The sequence below is a fragment of the Cryptomeria japonica genome, chromosome 9 (assembly GCF_030272615.1).
Source record: "Cryptomeria japonica chromosome 9, Sugi_1.0, whole genome shotgun sequence".
Lineage (NCBI taxonomy): Eukaryota > Viridiplantae > Streptophyta > Pinopsida > Cupressales > Cupressaceae > Cryptomeria > Cryptomeria japonica.
In genome coordinates this window covers 240,713,271-240,734,856 of record NC_081413.1, presented here as the reverse complement: position 1 = coordinate 240,734,856, position 21,586 = coordinate 240,713,271, and the positions used below count along the sequence as shown (strand labels likewise).

Genomic DNA, 21,586 nt, shown 5'->3' with positions numbered 1-21,586 from the left:
TCAGATAAATTACAAGAAAATCAATGCCTATCACTTCATCAGCTCTAAGCTACAAGCACATAACACCCCCAAAACACTCAAGGATATGGGTAAGCATGCTTTCTCAATAGCTTCTTTGTTTTTATTTGCATTTCTGCTGCAACAACTTGAATTACCAATCTGTTCCGCAATCACCCAAATCAGAAATTCAGACTTCCAATCCAATCGAGAAAAAAATTTGAACTCAAATGACTTGCAAACAATACCAATAGTAAGAAATAGCTCTAATTATGTCATAGACATAGCCAAGGTTTTATCACCAGAAAAGGCAATGGAAGTTGGGAGTGATCTAGAGGCACTACAGGATATCTCGGACTGGAAGATAAGGGTTTTGACAAGGACTGGTCCATCACCATCTCCGTCGGAGAATCCTCTCAGAGACCTGTGGCAACCAGATGACAGAACTGTGATTATAGTAGAGGATATATCTTCCCCCAATATCTTGAATTTCGGTACTGGATCAATTGTAGCTTCCAGGCTTCCTCGTCAATTCTTCATTGAACTTCAATCCAGGTATGGGAATCAGTTTTTTGTCTCAGATGAGGGATACCAAACAGCCCTTTTGAACACGATAGATGCTATTAAGCAATGCCTTGTAAAGGAAGATGGATGCAATACAGTTCCCGGTTTAACAGATGATCTGTATTTTCTTACCCTTGCAACTTCGATGGCTGGGGGTGCAGTTTTTGGGTTTGCAGCCCGCTTGACCCCTCAGGGTAGAGTGGATGAGTCATGGCAATGGGTTGTTCTTCTCTCTCCTCTGTGGGTTTTGTTGTTTGTTTTGCTTGGAATACTTCCAATAGTGGGGAGGACTTCAGATTTGGAGCCTGTTTTGAAGAATGGCTTTGGGTTCTTAGGAGCTGCAGCTGCATTTTATCTGACACCCCTTTTTGGGAAATCCCCTATTGGAAAAAATCAGTAGAAGGCAGCTAACATGTTTGAGAAAATGTCCTTAGTTGTCTTTGTAGTAAAGAATCTGGATGCTGTGGTATATGCTGAGGCAAAATGGGTACATAGTGATTAGAGAAACTTTGATGACTGCGCCAACCAGTGGAAGATTCATGGCAATGGGTTCTTCAACTTTCTCCTCTGTGGGTTTTGTTATGTGTTTTGCTCGGAATATTTTCAATAGTAGGGAGGACTTCAGATTTGGAGCCTGTTTTGAAGAATGGCTTGGGGTTCTTAGAAGCTGCCGTTGCATTTTATCTGACACCCCTTTTTGGGAAATCCTCTATTGGAAAAAATCAGTAGAAGGCAGCTAATATATTTGAGAAAATGTCCTTAGTTGTCTTTGTAGTAGAGAATCTGGATACTGTGGTGGTTAGAGACACTTTGATGACTGTGCCAACCATTAGAGGCCTCCATCCACCATGCCCTTGTAATCAAAATTTCAAATAGGATACTGACCTTTACCACCAGAATCAGAATTAGAGAATCGACTATATAGTCTTTTGGATTCTATGTTTCATTTATCAAAACAAAATAAATTAGTTGTGAAAATTTCTCCTGGATCATTCTTGTGCTGAACAACTACTTCTGATTGCACTTGTGCTCAGCAAATAAATTTTGAAGTTTTGGTTGCTATAAAATTAGAAAAACATTTCGCTTCTTTCATGAATTCAATTACATTAAGGTTGACTTCAGTTTCATTATTTTGTGATTGTTCTTCGGCCCAGCATATTGTTGATTTTAGCAGGTTACTGGATTGGAGAAGTATGCAAGAGAGGTTTTTATGTATTAGACTTGTTAGAGCTGAAATATATGGTGGTATAATACAGGTAACATCTAGCTTTGCATACCACTGTATGCTGATAATAACATAATGGGCAAAACTGAGGATGCAGATGATAAACATTCAGAAAACAGCAAATTATTATGATGATCAGACTAGAGAATCTTCAATTGATCATCATAAGACAATGGGATACATGCATATGATGATTGAAAGCAAATCTAAGAGTAGTTTTCGCTCCGATGTTACAACGAAATCTGAAACTTTGATGAGGCATACATCCAGATAGCATTAAACAAGAATTCAGGAGTGCCTTGATGCTTTGATAACTGATATGAATGTCCTTAAATAGTTCCACTGCAATTGTCTCATTCAAGAACAGGTTATATGTGCATATAAGGAGAGGGTTACAGAGTTAATTCTTCAAATAAAATTTGTCTCCATGTTTAATAGTTGGAATGGGGCTATTTAGTTAGAAAAAAAGCTGGGTATTTCTTAAATTTTTTCTTACTTTTGTTCATATTTTAAAGTATCTATATTTATCTTCTTCATATTTTAAAGTATTTATGTTTATCTTTTACATGGTTTTTTTTAATGTGTAGAAATGTTTTGATGTGTATATTTATGTTTGCACATCTTAAAGATGAAGTAAGAGAGTAATTAGAAGACAGTTGAAAAAATTCTCAAATAAGATTATTCCTTTCTGGGAGCAACAAAGACTCAAAACTAGATCATTTTTTTGCTGCACTATAAAAAATAAAAAAGACTCTTGTGCTTCACATTCTCCGAGCAACAAATGTTGGTTATTCCCTTATCACAAAATAAGTTTCAAATTTTCAGCCATAACAAGACGTCTTGTCTAATTCAAGGATTCTTAATGCTCTAAGTTTCAAATTTTCAGCCATAACAAGACGTCTTGTCTAATTCAAGGATTCTTAATGCTCTTGCTTTTGCTGCTAATCGTTTGGAAGTTTAAAAAAATGAAAGATTCACTAATAGAGATTAATATTTTTTTCCAAAAAAGTGAAAGATTCGCTAGGGTTTTTTATATTTTTTTAAGAGGGGTTTCTTAAAGTTATTCCTAAATTGAGGTCTTGATTGTAATCTAAGTGTTAAGATGGATAACCTTGCTTAGTGTGTCATTCTTGGATTCTTGGATTCTTGGATTCTTTCTATCTAGGGCATTTTGTTTTCCAACTCATCCAATTTCCCTATGATGTTGCAAACATCCTCGAGCATGTTTCAGTGATCCTTGTTAAATTAACCCTTAACTTGGGATTATGGTTAGTCCCTATTGGCTAGTTGGTACAATAGGGCTATTCTTATTTTTACTCTTTCATTCTCTATCATGAACTATTTTTTGTACTAAAGATTCTAAACCTTCTCAAGGGAATCCAAACTATTTTACAAATATTTCATTGAGATATCTTTCTCTATACTAGTACCCAAAACTTACTAATTATCCCCTTCCTTTCTTTGCTTATCATCTTTTTGAGAATCCAAGATTCTACCATTTTACCCACCTTAAAGGGCACCTTCAATTTATTCTCTTTATCTTTTTGAGCATTTTCACCATCACCTTAAAATTGATTTTTTCTATTCCTTTCAACTCCTTTGGTAATAGTGCTAGTATCATCTAGCTCAACATTATTAGATTCTTTCAAGCATCTCTCTCATTGTGGCTATTGTCTTTCAGGCCCACTTTATTTTTACCTTTTCTATGTCTAATCTTTGGCCTCATATTAGAAGTATAATCTAAGGGAATTTTAATGACTATAGATGTGGGAATGTCATTCCTTGCTTAGAACAATCCTAGAATGATTAGATGGGCCTTCTTTGTATTGGGCTGACTTAATAATAGTCACATTCAAGAAAAGTTTTGGAGCCACCATTTTGGCCTTCACCACTTGATAAAGAAAGTAAATTAAACCTTGGTAGAGTGGGCCTTTGCCTAGTTCAACCAAACATCAACAATCAAGCATTCCAAAGACATTAACTAGTAGAAAGGGAGACTCATCAATATTTTGTGCTTGTAATGGCTCAATAGGGTGAAGAGATTGCAAAATACATATTTATATACATACCTTCCAAAGTAAAGCATTTGATTATTTGGGTGCTCGACTCATTTCATGGTTGAGGAAGAGAGTCCCTTAGGTATTTGATTTAAAATTTGACCATTTTTACCATTCCTCTTAAGAGAGCCTTAATCTCTTCACTTCTAGCATTCTTCGCCTTATAAACCATCAAGCTTTCCATGGCAACACCATGGCCTCTACTATGCTCTCCCCAAGCACCCTAGAACAAACTAATCTCATAGAAACTTTTCTAGCATACCAAAACTTAGTGAACTCTAGCGAGAGGATTGGATCATGGTTGTTCATTCTTTCCATTAAATAGGTAATGCCACCTCTATGAAGGATATGCTATATCATAGTTTATTTCCACATTCCTTCATAGGATAAAGGCTCAATCCATAGTCATTTATCTCCCATAATGTCATTAATAGCCAAAATCCCTAGCATTTGTACTACACCCTAGGAAGTACTTGATTGATTGTGGAAATCCTTGTTGTCTCCAGTAGGTTGGTGCCTACTTAATATATGTAAGTGATTCATTATTTTGTGAGGCTGGATTTGGGCAATAGATCCAAGCAACTATTCTCACCGTGGTTTTTCTCATCCTAGGTTTCCATGTATATCTAGTATTCATTGTGTGGATGCGTGTTGTTTTACATGTTTTAGTTGCTACATCATTGAATAATTTCAGATAAGTAGAATTGGTGATTCATGTCTATTAATTGGAGAAGTTATTTATAATAATTAATGTTTAACATAGAGTAAAAATTGGATATACATATTCACCCCACTACCCCTCCCTTTTAGTATATTGTGTGCCCTTAATTAGTATCAGAGCAAGATTCCTTGGATAAAGATTTTTAGATTGAGATAGATTTTAGATGACACACTTAATTGCTCAAGAAGGTTTGTTTGCAAATCATTCCCATTGTGCCCTTTGGAGTGGAATGATGGAGTCCTATTTGATGACGTTAAGTTTTGAGGTGTGACAATCTGTTATAGTTGGTTATGAGTGCCCTGAAAAATCCCCTAAGGGATTAGGTTGGTAAGAAAGTTTGTGAGAATAATGCTAGGGCTAGAAATGCTACCATTTGTTGTTTGGCTAACCCTAAGTATGTGAAAGTAATGCATTGTAAGGCAACTAAGGATGTGTGGACTAACTTGCATACAAACTATGAAGGAGATGAAAAGGTCAAGGTATCAAAATTAGAGACCTGTAGAGATCAGTTAGAAGGCATAAGGATGAACGACCTATGAAAACATTGTTGCATTTTCACTTCGGATGGATGGGATAGTTCGCTTTATTAGAGGGCTTGGTGAAGAGTTAATAGAACCAATCATTATGTAATGCCCCTCCTATTTTATTTTTCACATTTCATGCTTCTTTATGTGGACTTGGCCTTGTGCTCATGGATTGTATCATTTGCAGTTATTTGTGGATCTTCTATATATATGCATGAGCAAGTACACTTGACGTGTGGATGTTTTAGTGACTACAGGTACCATGCATCGACTCCACCTAGATTCATAGGTCTGAGCATGCTTACATTCCCTATCGGTGGTTAATAGGAGATAGCGTGCACTAGCCAAATACCTGAGCCTAAACCTGTGCCCTTGGATTATGCCAATTCCCTTGATTTTACTATTTCGATTTTTAAAATTTTTAAAATTATTTTATGGTTTTGAGCCCCGACTACTATAATTGGTAGCTTTTGGATAACCAGTCATCATTTGAGTCGACTTGTAATGATTGTTTGTGCATATTCAGTTAGTTGGCCATTTATCGTATGCATCAATGGTAATTTGATATTATTGAGGTAATTTAATATTTTAGTAAAAAATATGTCTTATTTGTATTCGATTAAATTATATTTGAATTATTATTTATCGGGGTCTATTGGGAGTTTATTTGATAATTGTATTTTAATTTGATTTTATTATTATTATTTTATATCCCACTTCAAAAGTGAGTTTATATTGTGCTATTGGGGGTCTTTTTCAACACTTAGTCATTTTCCTTCTTCTTTCTCTCCCTCAAACCCTCTTGATGTTGGATTTTTGAAATGAAGGGATTGAATCCATTTGTGGGTGGAATTGGATGTCGTATGTTTCTTTGGAGTAGGAATTCGGAGGTTGCTATGTTGTCTAAAGGATGCATGAATCGGTTGGGTATGTTAGGTGATCTTGCATTCTTCCAATTTGGGGCAAATGAGGTAGGCTATCTTCATTCCCTCCTTTCTCTTCAATTTGATCCTCCTTGAATGATGGAAATGCTATAGAGAATGAGTTATTATCATGTTTATGCTTGTGTTTTGACCTCCCAACTTTGTGTATGGGTGTGGGGTTTTGATGTCAAAATAGGGTGAATTCAGGGTTTTGACCTCCCAACCTCTTGATGTTGGATTTTTATAGGAAACTTATATGAGTGGTTTTATAGCATTTTTTTAGTTTCATGAGGTGGTTCTCAAATGGGGTGGTCACCGATTTGGCCTCCCATGCCTCATTTTTGTCCAACTAGGTGCCCTACTTAGCCTCCCGGACCTAGATTGTGTTTTTGTCCCAGTATGATGCATCTGCTATGTAGTGGTACATCTGATAAGAAAAGTGACACTATTGATATGTGGAGTGGCACTTTTTCCAAATTGTGGTTCTATTGATGCCCAAAATGGCGCAATTGATGCCCAGAGTAGCATATTTGATCAACAATGTGATGCTTTTAATCAATGTTTGCCAATAGACCTTGTTTGGCCCCGTTTTGCCTCCCGTTTGATTCATAGTGCCTAACTAACCCTCATGTGAATGAATCTATATGGATTTTGCATGATTTTGTGGTGTGTCAAAAATAATTGCATTCATATGCTTGATTTGGAATCAAACTGTGATGAGAATCTTGACTTAGAGACCTAAAGGTTGCTCCTTGAGTGTGGCCTTGTGATGCTTTGTGTATATGATTGAACATGTGAAGGTATTATGATGATTAGTGTATGAATTTATGTTGAGATGATGCATTTGATGTTGGTGTAACATTTTTATTGTGATTTATATGATTGCATTAACTTGTGCCTTCTTTGGGTGTAATAGTATGTTAGTTCTTGATATGAGTAGTGGAAAGAATGTTTGAGTACCTCATGGGAATCTTGATATATGTGTATGCCTTGTATCTTCTTATGAGATGTCATTTCATTGTTGGATCAAGTGGATCGAAGTCTCTCAGTAGCTAGACCAATTGAGTGTGATTGTACATGGATGAGATGACATTGTGCTAAAAGAGATATATGTTGACATTGAGAATATGACAAGTGGATCATTACTTTGTGCTCATTTTTGATACCTCATTCAATTGAATGGGATGAGCCTAGGACTAGGTACTAAACTGGGTTAAGAGGGTGGCTCCCAATGTGCATCCACACCAAAGTCGTATGCAGGCAATCATGTTGGGGAGTTTCTTAATCAAGTGATAACTTAATAATAAACTTGGGTTGGGTTAAAACATTATGAAGAGATAAGTGGTTCCCCAAGCATGACTTGAGAACTATTATGAGGCTAAGGATGGCTTAGGAAGGCATGCCCACACATGTAGGTGTTGGTTCTTACCTGAATTGGTTGGCCTACATGTGGCATCAGTTCTTGCATGATCATCATTCTTGTCCATATGAGAGTGATGCAGGAGCATCCGGTGGTGTAAGGGCAATCCTGCATCACCCCAAAAAAAATTCCTTTCTAGTTAGTTTTCTTTTAATGTTTTTGCATTTCTGGATACCCATCTGGATGAATAAGAGATTCCAACTTTCAGAATTGTCAAGCTTCTTTTTCTTGTTGACTGCCAAAATAGAAAGTTTTTATTTAAAGGCGAATGGAGCCCAAATTTTGCGGGAAGCTTGAGAATGGAAAAATAAGTGCATTGGTGAAAGAATCAAGTTAAAATCATTAACGGTTTGAAAGTTATTCAAGTTTCAGTTTCCTAAAAAACCGGAAAAAAATCTTCCAAGTCAAATTTGAGGCATTATAAAATTCCAAACGGGCTCGAAAATAGCGATAATCAACAAAGCGAATTCCTAGCATATCCTTCACTCATAAAGCTTTCTGACAGTTCAAATGACACGTCAATTTGATTCCTGAATCAAAAGTTATGGCTGCAGGAAGTTGGACAATTTTTCGGAAAGTTTCCAGTATTCGAATCTGGCTAATTTTTCAATTTCCAATTTCATGTTTTGGGCATTTGTTCAGCAAATGGTAATTTCTATATTGTAATTTGGCTCCAAACGAAAGAGAAGCTATTTAGGACTCATTTGAGGAAACTTGTTTTAGTTTTTGGAGAGTGAGTTTTTGGGAGTTGAGATTTGGGGTTGGAAAATTGCATTGTAAGGGTTTTCTAGAAAACTCTGTAAGTTGTTGTATTGCAGCCTGTGAGGATTGATTCCTCTTATTTGTAATTGCATGTATTGAAAATAGTTTTCAGATAATAATCAAATATGGATTTTATTACTCTTTTGTTGTGTTTTTTTGTTCTTCGGATTGTGCCCTCATCAGAGAGAATGCTTCGGTTCTATGTGGTGCATCCTCATGAGCACACATGATTACACTCCCTACACTAGCAATATAGTATCTAGCTCCTGATAGTTGAGTAACACCCTATGGATTTACTGTTGCTTGACCTTTTGGCTATCTCATTGTGATATATGTCATATGGAAATTTGGTGTTGCTCTTGTGGGTTCCTCCTTGTTCTTATTGTTGTCGATTGAGGATACTTCCTCATTCTTTCGGTATTTTACTTGTTGACTACACCAAGACCTCCTCTTACTTGATTGTCTCTCTGATATGAGTGATGCATTTTTGGTCTCCACTATGTTCAATTGGTTTGTGATGCAGAGGTAGGGGTAACACAAAGACAACTCTAATAACAATCAACAATCACAAGGATAGGATGCTTAGGACAACAAGACTAGATCATGACTTTTCCTCAAAACCCTTCTTTCAGGACCTATCTTTGGATTCTTAGACTGATGGTATGATGAAAGAATAAGTATCTGGTCAACTACTGAGAGGGGGTGGGGGGGTGAATTAGTAGATAGAAAAATTGATACAAACTTCACCAATCTCAAAAATCAATCTCTCAAAGTAAACTTAGAACTATCAATGTAATACCACTATCAAGATAAAAACTCATAAGATAAATCGGTTGACTGTTACAAGAAATTAACAGTAAACAACTTCAAACTCATAAACATCTAAATTCTTTTTCATATGTCAATAGACTTCATTTCTCAATGCTTCTGGTTATCATAACTTATCAAAGTAGTTAAGTAAAACAACCATTGGAAACATAACCACAAAAACATTCACCACTTGACACAAATATTTTTGACATGGAAACCCAAATGGGAAAAACCACGGTGAGATGAGACTCACAAGATAACTATCTAAACTCTTTTGAAGTTTGCCCTGTTAGGAGCCTAGCCTGTTAAAGCTTTACAAAAGTACTGTTAAGAACTGATCATGTTAGGAATCACTCGGTTAAGGGATTGACTACAATGCCTTGTTAGAAGAAATACCTTGTAAGGAGTAACCTCGGCAGAGGATTTGAAAATCCAAGCTAATGGATCACCTTGTTAGAGGATTTGAATAATACCAAGCTTGTTAGAGCTTACCTGGTTAGGGGATTTCAATTCTGCTGTAATTGTTAGAAAATAATAGGAGTTTGCTGATCTGTCTGAATAGAACTACACTTGCTTGATCAGATCCATTTCATGCTCCTATATGCCTTTACTCAAACTGCATATACATCATCCAATTCGACAACCACACACGCAACTGGTCTTTGTTAACTCTTTGTCAACTCATTAAACTAAACAAATTCATCGACCTTATAAACAAATCAATTAGGTCAATAACACAACAAAAACCTAATTCTCATAGAGATTACAAACAAGTTGGTTCAAGTATGACCGTTGGATTACATAGCAATCTCTGCACATCAATCAAGAAAACCTTGATTGCTCCTTGATCACCGCTTCATCAAACTTAGTAACTCATCACACGCTTTGCATTATATGAAATACATTTGCTCATTTCCTAGACAAAAATAGTTACAACAGTTTGCCATAATCACTTGAAATTATCTTCATACAATAATCATACGTGTCATAATCATTGTCGCTCATCATCAGATTATAGACCAATATAACCAATTCACCAAACTTAATCGGTTAGGGTTTATCAAAAACAACAAGTAGGGTTTACCGATTACTGGTTCAACTCTCAAATTCTTCCTACCGGTTACAGTTTCCTTCAATTGTTCATCCTACCGGTTACAAAACAATATTACAACAATATCATTACCAGTTAATTGACATCAATGACAACATAACAAATCATTAATGCAATCTTCATGCAAATGCCAACAATATCCCCCTTTGGCATTGATGGAAATATAAATATCAATACCATTGATTGGTGTTGTGATTGTGAATAGGAATCTTGGTTTACACTACTAAGTATTCACCATGCTCTCCATGTCTTCAGCTTGACATTGGTTCTTCTTCCCATAATCACATAATTATTCTCCCCCTTTGACAACAATTCCAAATTGAAAGTAAAATATGTAATGTCAAATTTCACTGTGAAACATCAACAATCTGCAACTTGATGCTCCCCTTGTGGAATAAATCCACTTCTACACCAATCCTTTTGTAAAATTTTGCAAGTAGATCCGGGACTGATGTAATCTACATCATGCTTAACTAACCTCATGAAGAAGGACAACCCCTAGCTGACTTCTAAGATACTCAAAAATAGTCTTAGGCGGAGGTTTAGTAAAAATATCTGCAAGCTGCTCCTTGGTAGAAACATGCTCCAAGATCACATCTTTACTCTGTACCTTTTCCCTTAAGAAATGATACTTCAATCCAATATGCTTGGTTCGTGCGTGCAAAACAGGGTTCTTGGAAATATTTATGGAACTTGTATTATCACATAAAATCTTTATAGGTTCTGAAATCTTCATCTAAAAACCTTCCAAAATGTGCCTCATCCAGATAGCCTGAGTACAATTCATGTAAGCTGCAACATACTTAGCTTCAGTAGTAGATTCTAAAGTACAACTCTGCTTCTTACTACTCCATGAAACAAGTCTTCCTCCAAGAAAAAATGATCCACCAGTTGTGCTTTTCCAGTCATCGATATTTCCTGCCCAATCTACATCTTTGTACACCTTCAAGTCAAAATTTCTTGCATATGGATACCATAATCCATAGTCAACGGTACCTTTCAGATATCTAAAAATTCTCTTGGTTGCTATCAGATGTGTTTCCTTAGGATTCTTTTGGAATTTAGCAACTATGCCATCTGCATGAGCTATGTTTGGTCTGCTGTGAACAACATAGTGCAATTTTCCAATCATTGACCTGTATTCCTTCTCATCAATAGATGTGGATTCATCTTCATTAGAAAACTTACAACCTGTAACCATTGGTGTCTCAACCGGTTTATAGTCACTCATGCCAAATATCTTCAAGACCTCTTTCACATACTTAGACTGTGTGATGAAAATACCATTCTTCATTTGTTGTATTTGCAAGCCTATGAATTTTTTATTTCTCCCACTAAAGACATTTCAAACTCATTTTTCATTTCATCTGCAAAACTATTGCTCATGTCATAATTACCTCCAAATATGATATCATCTACAAATACTTTGCTGACCAGTATTTTATCTCCTTTAGATTTGAGATATATGTTACTATCATTACTGGTTCTCAAAAAGCCTATCTTCATCAGATGTGTATGAAGCTTTCATACCATGCTCTCAGTGCTTGCTTGAATCCATATAAAGCCTTATGCAATCTGCATACCATGCCTTTCTTATTAGTCAAAGCATAACCATCTAACTGCTCAATGTATATTTCTTCTTCCAGTATTCCATTCAAAAATGCTGACTTAACATCCATCTGGTATACCTTGAATTTCTTGTGTGCTACAAATGCAAGTAAAGTTTTGACACCTTCCAGTGTTGCCACTGGTGCAAAAGTCTCACCATAATCTTCTTCTTCCTCTTGTGCATAACCTTTACAAACCAACCTAGCTTTGTTGCGAACTACAACACCATCTTCATTCAACTTGTTCCTGAATACCCACTTAGAACATATCACATTTTTATTTATTGGTCGCGGTACTAGGGTCCATGTGTTTTTCTTCTCAAGTTGATCTAATTCCTCCTCCATAGATTTAACCCAATGATCATCACCAAATGCTTCCTTAGCAGTTCTTGGTTCAATAGTGGAGATCATGCAAGAATTCTCTCTGATTCTTCTTCTGGTTAGTACTCCAGCATCCTTATCCCCAATAATCTGTTCAGGATTGTGATTCAGTCTCACATATCTTGGAATAACATGATCATTATCTTCAAGTTTAGCTTCTTCATTATCATCAGCTTCTTCTAAATTTATCTATTCTGGTTGAATTGGTACATCAGTATTTGCTTTGCTGGTTTTAGATTTCACAGTTTTTGGTTCCAAAAACAAAATGCAAGAATCTTCATCTTTTTTCTCCAAATTGGTTTCCTCTGAGACTTCAGAATATTCATCCACTCGAACATCAACACTCTCAATAATTCTCTATGTCCGGTTGTTAAAACACTTGTAGGCCTTACTCTTGGTGGAATAGCTAAGAAATATACCTTAATCACTTTTAGCTTCAAATTTGCTAATATAATCACCTCTCTTAATAAAACATTTGCTTCCAAATATTTTGAAATAACTAACATCAGGTTATCTTCCATACCAATATTCATAAGGAGTCTTGACCTTACCTCTTTTTACCAAAATCTGGTTCATAGTGTAGACAACTGTCCTGACAACTTCTCTCCAGAAAGTTTTTGTTACACCTCCTTGTATCAACATCGTCCTAGCAGCTGCAACAACTGACTAGTTGTTTCTCTCTGCGATACCATCCTGTTGTGGTGTCCTCGGTGCAGAAAGCTTCTATTTGATACCATTTTCTTCACAATACCTAGTGAATTCCTCAGAAGTAAATTTACCGCCTTGATCTATCCTTAGACACTTTATCTTCTTACCGCTCTCCTTCTCAGCTAAGGCCCTGAATTCCTTGAAATTACTAAAAGATTCAATCTTATCCTTCAAGAATGTGACCCACATCATCCTTGAGCAATCATCAGTGAGGATCATAAAATATATGCCACCTTGAATACTTTTTGTCCTTATTGGTCCACAAAAATCTGTATGAACCAAATCTAACAAATGTTCTGCTAAAAAATATTTTCTCTTGAAAGTTGAGGATGTCATCTTTCCCAACTGACATTCTTTGCATAGAGCATTAACTAGTTTGTCCAACTGAGGCAATTCTCTCACTGTCTTGGACTTACTCACTTTAACAATGTTATCAAAGTTTATATGACAAAATCTCCTATGCCAAAGCCAACTATCATCTATCTTTGCAATTAAATGGTTGTTGACTCTAGGATTAAGGTGAAACAAGTTACCTTTAGTTTTCTTCCTGGTCGCAATCAGTTCACCTTTGCTGCCATAGATTCTGCACATACCATTCTTAAACTCCAATGGGTATCCTCTATCATTGAGTTGTGCCACACTCAAAAGATTGTACTTTAAACCTTCGACCCAGTAGACATCATCTGCACTGCTATTTCCATTAAGAGAAATATTTCCCTTACCTTTAACCATGCAGGGTGAGTCATTACCAAATCTTACAACTCCACCATCAAATTCCTTCAAAGAAAGAAATTTTCTCCTATCACCGATCATGTGATGTGAACAACCACTATCAATGATCCAATCATCAGAGTTATCCATCCTGGATACTAATGCCTTCTAGTCTGATATCTCTTCTTTAATGGCTACAAACACAATGTCTTCATTAGCATCACCATCAGATTCTTCATCAGTGATACCACCATCAACAACAATAAGACAATCTCTTTTGCCTTTACCCTTATACTTCTTGAATTTCTCTCATTTGTGCTCATTATCACCATTAGGACAGTTATTAGCTATGTGTCCAATCTTGTTGCATGAAAAACATTTCAAAGGTAATTTACCTATATATTTACCTATACTTCTAAGAAACCACTTGGCCAACAATGCTTCAAGCTCAACTAAACTGTCTTCATCATCAGCTTCTCTGTTGGATTTGGATTCATAATTGTGACGGGTATCTCTACTTTTCCTCACAGATGGGTTAGAAACATAAGCTCTAAATGTAGACTCAGATTTCTATACACTACCATCATAACCATTTAATTCAAAAGTAGTAAGCTTTACAATGATGCAGTCAAGAGTTACCCTAGTTTTGTTAATGGACTTCAGCTCCTAAATAGCTACAACTCGGATAGCATAGATCGGTAGTAGGGTTTTCAGTACCTTACTGATCACTGTGGAATCTTCCACTTTACCTCTTGCACTCTTGATTTCACCGACTATCTCCTTTATCCTTTGATCATACTGCTAAATATTCTCACCTTCAGCCATCCACATGTCATCAAACTTTCCTCTTAGACTCTCTTCTTTAGAAATCTTAACATGTTCATCACCGCCATTAATCTCTTCAAATTTTTTCCATACCTCATATGCAGTCTCTAGACCATGAACATCTATGTACTCTGCATTAGATAAAGAACTGTTAATAGCCTCTAATGCTTGTTGATTCTCTTGTTGCTCTTTCTTTTGATCATAAGTCACCATCTCAGTGGGTGCAACATATTTAGTATCAACATGTTCCCAATATTGGCTTCCCAGACTCTTGATATAAATTTTCATTCTGTCACTCCATATCCTATAGTTCTCTCTATTAAACTTCAGACCTTCCTTCTTCATCATGATATTCAAGATCTTTACCTCAAGCTATTAGGCTTAGACCTTAGAGGACCTGATAATCTCTAATACCAATTGATGGTATGATGAAAGAATAAGTATCCGATCAACTACTGAGAGGGGGGGCGGGGGGGGAATCGGTAGATAGAAAAACTGATACAAACTTCACCAATCTCAAAAATTAATCTCTCAAAGTAAACTTAGAACTATCAATGTAATACCACTGCTAAGATAAAAAATCATAAGATAAACCGGTTGATTGTTACAATAAATTAACATTAAAAAACTTCAAACTCATAAACATCTAAATGCTTTTCCATATGTCAACAAACTTGATTTCTCAATGCTTCTGGTTATCATAACTTATCAAAGTAGTTAAGTAGTTAAGTAAATCAACCATTATAAACATAACCATGAAAAAATTCACCACTTGACACAAGTATTTTTGATGTGGAAATCCAAATGGGAAAAACAACGATGAGATGAGACTCACAAGATAACTATCTGAACTCTTCTGAAGTTAGCCCTGTTAGGAGCCTAGCCTGTTAAAGCTTTACAAAAGTCCTGTTAAGAACTGATCCTATTAGGAATCACCCGGTTAAGGGATTGACTACAATGCCTTGTTAGAATAAATACCCTATAAGGAGTAACCTCGGTAGAGGATTTGAAAATCCAAGCTAATGGATCACCTTGTTAGAGGATTTGAATAATACCAAGCTTGTTAGAGATTACCCGGTTAGGGGATTTCAATTTTGTTGTAATTGTTAGAAAACAACAGGAGTTTGGTGATCTATCTGAATAGCACTACACTTGCTTGATCATATCCATTTCATGCTCCTATCTGCCTTTACTCAAACTACAGATACATCATCCGGTTTGGCAACCACACACTCAACTGATCTTTGTTAACTCTTTGCCAACTCATTAAACTAAACAACTTCATCAACCTTATAAACAAATCAATTAGGTCGGTAACACAACAAAAACCTAATTCTCATAGAGATTACAAACAAGTCGGTTCAAGTATGACCACTGGAATACATAGCAATCTCTGCACATCAATCAAGAAAACCTTGATCACCGCTTCATCGAACTTAGTAACTCATCACGTGCTTTGCATTATATGCAATACATTTTCTCATTCCCTACACAAAAATCATTACAATAGTTTTCCATAATCACTTGAAATTGTCTTCATACAATAATCATACGTGTCATAATCATTGCCGCTCATTATCATATTATAAACTAATATAACCAATTCACCAAACTTAATCGGTTAGGGTTTATAAAAAACAACAGGTAGGGTTTACCGGTTACCGGTTCAACTCTCAAATTCTTCCTATCAGCAATAAAACAATATTACACCAATATCATTACTGGTTAATTGACATCAATGACAACATAACATATCATTAATGCAATCTTCATACAAATGCCAACATAGACATTTATTGTATTTGGTTCCATCCAAATAATTTCAAAGGCTTGACACATGACATAAATGTCTTCCTTTAACTTCCCAATAGGGAATCCTAATCATACTTCTATCTTAGGACCTTTTACCCTTCTTTGACAAGTGGAGATGAGAACCATCTTGGGGTCAATGACCAAACAACTCACAATCTGCCTTCACATACTTGGGAGGATTTAATCACTTCTTATCATGTGCATAACAACACTTATAAACATGATTTAATATAACAAGAAAGGAAAAAAGATGAGTGTCCTCTCCTCGGCACACCTAACCTCCCATAACAGACCTAGGGCTTGGAATTTTGGTGAGAAAACAACCCAAACCATTCAATGCTTTATGCATTTGGGGTCCACCTTCAACCCTTCAAATCCTTCCACAACTATCCACCCTCAAACCCTAGCTTTCATATCAAAATTCTTACCTTTTCATCCTCTTGCCAGACTGATACATAGAGATATCAATCATACTATCAATGTTTTGCATGTGCAACCCTTGTAAAAACAATCTGCAACTTTGGAATATGAAAAATGCATATGTACAGATCTTTCATACAAAAATTTAACATTTTCCACCATGTAAAACAAAAAATATTACATTTTTTCCCTCTCGGGTAACCCTAGGTAGGGTTTTAGATAGTTTTTGAGAAAAATGCAATAACTTTCTTAATTCTCAATGGATTTGAATGAAACAAAAAAAAATAAAAGTCAAAATTTCATTGCCAATTGGTCTTAGATCATTTAATGGACTGCACAATCCATTTCATTTGCTGCAACAACCTGCAACTTCCAAAAAAAAAAGTCTTATAGGGATGCCTATGATAAAATGACCATAACTTTCACCAAAATCAATGAAAAACCAACAACTAATTGCAAATGAAAGGTGATTCATTCCTCTATAGGATTCAATCATGTTAGTTTCATAAAAATACTTTATAGACCGCACAAAATCAAAAGAACAGTAAAAAACATGAGAAAACCACTAAATTTTATTGCTCAAAGATGCAAATTTTTCATTCCAATTGTTCTCCAACATTCAACAACCCTTGTAGTCATGTGTACAAGGCATAATTATCCTATTACAATTATTATTCCCCCTTCAATCGACCTCCAACTACTTTTTGATAACTTTTTAAAAAGTTGGCATTACAATGTAAAGTTGTCATGGCAACATTGGCAACTTTTGAGCAACTTTTACAGATTTTGACCAAATGACCCTTAAACTTCCAAAATGACTCCAAATGATCATTAATTGTCTAAAATGGCCTTATTAACATGAAACAACATATAACAAGATAAAAACTCAAACTTTGACTCCTGGAGGCATGATAGGCTTGTGGGTGCTCCTGCACCATACTCCCAAGGGAAAGAAAACTTAAGTTCCACTTGAGTGCAGGTCTTCTTTTTCTTCCTGGCCTTCCAATTCTTTTGCACTATTTCCTTGATGTCTTCTTGGTTATTTATGTATGTCTTCAACTTGTTTTCTCTAGGTTGTCTTCTCAGCTCCTTCGCTTCTTTCTTCCTTGCAAGGTATTCCTCTTTTAGCATCCTCCTCTGAACCTGATCTCTTTCAAGAGTCTGCTTCTCAATGATTTGTATCTCCTTATCAAATAAACCTGCACATATATAGTCCAATGAAAGATTAGAAATAAAATACGGAGACCTAGAGGTCTCCTCCATGTCTCCTAGCACCATACACTCCACTTCAACCCCCAGGAGATCCTCCATGTGTTCTCTTGTTGGCTTAGGACTGAACTTGTCCTCTAAGGGTCTCCTGTGATAAATAACATCTTCTAACACTTCCATCTTAGTTTTTAATTGCTCTTGACTTTCATACACAAATTAGTGTTTCTCTTTTTCCAAACCTACCATCTCCTTTCAAAAGATTTGATCAATCTCTATATATGGATAGATTACTTCTTGTTGCACTTTAGGGCTACATTCATCATTGAACTTTTCAATTTTTCCTACAACTACAACCAACTTATCATTCATATCCATGTCTTCCAATAATGAAGCATCCAATTCATCATGCATTTCATCAAACATTGGTCTTTCTTTAGGAGAACACAAAACATATTCTTTATTCATCAACCTTTCACTATTAAATATAGAATTAAATATACATTCACCGAGTACCTCACCTTCCTCAGGAGGACACAATATTCCATCTTGTTCACTTGCGATTTTTTCTTCATTTACTATTATGCTTGCATTTGTATGATCAACTCTTTCATTAATTTCAAAACAATGAGACTTACTTTCCTCCACATCTGTTTCCTTGGATGGCTTGTTAAGTATCTCCAACCACCTCCTCAATCTATTACTTCATGTTGCTTCCTTCACTTTTCCATCATTTTCTTAAGAGGCCACTTCACCTTTTCCCTAACCTCTATAAATAATCCATGTTATGTTATTCCATGTAGTAGCTCTAGTATGATTCCTAACTTGTTCAAAATTTCTCTCATCTCTTTTATCTCTTTTTCAACATCTTGTTGTGGCTTGGGTTGGTTCCTTTTTCTTATCTCTTCCTTAAGCTTCATCACTGTACGCAATTTTTCTAGTTCCATTTTCCCACCTCACCTGTGTCTTTTTCACCTCAGTCTTTTGCCAACTTCTCCTTTGAGCGTTACTTGTGCTCTTCTCCTTCCTTCAAGCCTATCTAGGCTTCTCCTTCTCTAACTACCCACACAACTTTCCACACAATACACACCTTGCAAACTAAATAATTTAACAAAACTATTATAGTCTCTTGTAGCATTCACTTATTTCTTCCTACCATCTAGATCTTTTGGGCTTTGAAACTAACTTTCCTAGACCTTTTAATCTCTAATACCAATTTGATGTAGAGGTAGGGGTAACACAAAGAGAACTCTAATCACAATCGACAATCACAAGAATATGATGCTTAGGACAACAAGACTAGTTTATGACTTTCCCCAAAACCCTTCTTTCAGTACCTATCTTTGGATTCTTAGACATCTGTTGTATTTGGTTCCATCCAAATCATTTCAAAGGCTTTACACATGACATAAATGTCTTTCTATCACTTCCCAATAGGGAATCTCAATCATACTTCTATCTTAAGACCTTTTACCCTTGTTTGACAAGTCGAGATGAGAACCATCTTGGGGTCAATGAACAAACAACTCACAATCTGGCTTGGGTTTACTATTTACAACCTTGGGAAGATTTTATCACTTCTTATTATGTGGATAATAACAATTACAAACATGATTTAATATGATAAGAAAGGAAAAAAGATGATCGTCCTCTCCTTGGCATATACCTAGTCTCCCATCACAGTCCTTGGGCTTGGAATTTTGGTGAGAACACAATCCAAACCATTGAATGCTTTATGTATTTGGGGTACTCCCTCAACCCTTCACATCCTTCACAACCATCCACCTTCAAACCCTAGCACATATCAAAATTTTGCCCTTTTCATGCTCTTGCCAGACTGATACATAGAGACATCAGTCATACTGTCAATGTTTTGCATGTACAACCCTTGTCAAAACAATCTTCAACTTTGAAACATGAAAGAATACATATGTACAGGTCTTCCTAAAAAAAAATAGCATTTTTCATATGTAAAACAAAAGATATTACATTTTTTCCCTCTCAGGTAACCCTAGGTAGGGTTTTAGGAGAAAAATGCAATAACTTTCTTAATTCTCAATGGATTTGAATTAAAAAAATCAAAGTATATTCACCAAAATTTCATTCCCAATTGGTCTTAGATCATTTTATGCACCGTACAATCCAACCATTTGCTGCAACTTCCAAAAAAAACAAAAAAAAAAAGTCTCATAGGGCTACCTATGGTAAAATGACCATAACTTTCTCCAAACTCAATGAAAAACCATCAAACCAATTGAAAATTAAAGGTGATTCATTCCTCTACAAGATTAAATCATATTACGTTTATAAAAATGTCGTATAGACTATACAAAATCAAAAGAACAATAAAAAACGCGAGAAAACCACCAAATCTTATTGCTCAAAGATGCAAAATTTCATTCCAATTGTTATCCAACATTCAACAAATCCTGGGGTTATGTGTAAAAGTCATATTTATTCTATTACAAGACCTCCAACTAATTTATAACTACTTTTCAAAAAATTGGCATTACAATGTAAAGGTTGTCATGACAACATTGACAACATTTGAGCAACTTTTACAACTTTTTACCAAATGACCTACAAACTTCCAAAATGACTCCAAATGATCATTAATGGTCTAAAATACTCAAACTTTGACTCCTGGAGGCATGATAAGCCCATGGGTGCTCCCGCACCAGTTTGAAACAATTTATCATGTACTCAACCCAATTTAAGTGTTCAATGGGTAACCAATTGACATAAACAAAGGCTCATTTAAATTATCAACCAGGGACGTATCTCAAAGATGGTATTGGAACTATATGTGCATTGAAGGGTTCTATCTCTTATCATTTCATAAAGAAAGTACATTACCTATAAACAAGATTAAAGCAATTGAAAATAATTGACCAATAGTGGTCATGGGTGCTTTTGTAGCAACACAGTGGTGGTTGCATGTGCAATTTTTTCCCTAAAACTGAACACCTATGCAGCTAAGGATGGTTGCAACTGAATCAATTAATTATACTAGCTTCATTATCAATAAACTTAAAGTAATAACAATTGCAGATCAACGTGAATTAATCCTTTCATGCATGCAAATGAACGAATAAAAATAAAAAGGAGAGTTCCACGTTACCTCAAGTGGCTTGCTTGAGTAATGTGGTCCCTTTGTGAGATAATAGTACTACTTATAAAGAGTTCACCAATTCTTCATTATAACATGTATGCAAAGTAACATAAAAAATAGTTCTGGAGAATCTAGATCAATATATTTATTCACTCTCATGGATGTAGTAATATCTGAGTACAAAAATAAACTAAAAACTAATAGAATAACTCCTCTTTCTTTCTTATCAATTAATTGTTTACATAGAACAATAGATCTCTATTTAAACATTGAGGAGGAAGTTAATCATTAGTTATTCACTATTTACTACTAACCACCCATCGCTCATGTTTAAGACTCAGGCAACTTATTCAATAGAAGGAACAAAACTAGCTATGGGAGTTTGTTACAAAAGAAACTCCTTTATTAAATAGTTACAAAAGAACATAAATGAATCCTTTGCATCACTTTGGAAGTGATGGCACATAAAAAAAGATTGATTCAAACAACAATTACATTTAGACAGAGGCAGAGTCCACAAAGACTTCTCTTGTTTTGACTATTCTTGCTCCTATTTATCCCATGTGCATGTGCATTCAATTCCTCCCCTTTGACTAAGGATGACTGGTGCAACAAAACTCTCCCTTCATTCAACTTCATTCTCTTGTGCCATGTTAGTACTAGATAGAAATAACACACACACAAGCCATT

At 35.6% G+C, this 21,586-nt stretch overlaps 1 protein-coding gene across 1 annotated transcript; it reads left to right on the top strand.

Moving 5' to 3' along the window:
• Window positions 1-310: 310 nt before the first annotated feature.
• On the top strand, window positions 311-961 carry LOC131037179 (thylakoid lumenal 15.0 kDa protein 2, chloroplastic). The gene has a single exon (XM_057969248.2). The coding sequence runs from the start codon at window positions 311-313 to the stop codon at window positions 959-961; it is 651 nt and encodes a 216-aa protein (XP_057825231.2).
• Window positions 962-21,586: the final 20,625 nt, after the last annotated feature.

Bases quoted from the DNA above. Each gene is read 5' to 3' on its own strand.
- LOC131037179 (XM_057969248.2), top strand. From the start codon at position 311: ATGGAAGTTGGGAGTGATCTAGAGGCACTACAGGATATCTCGGACTGG.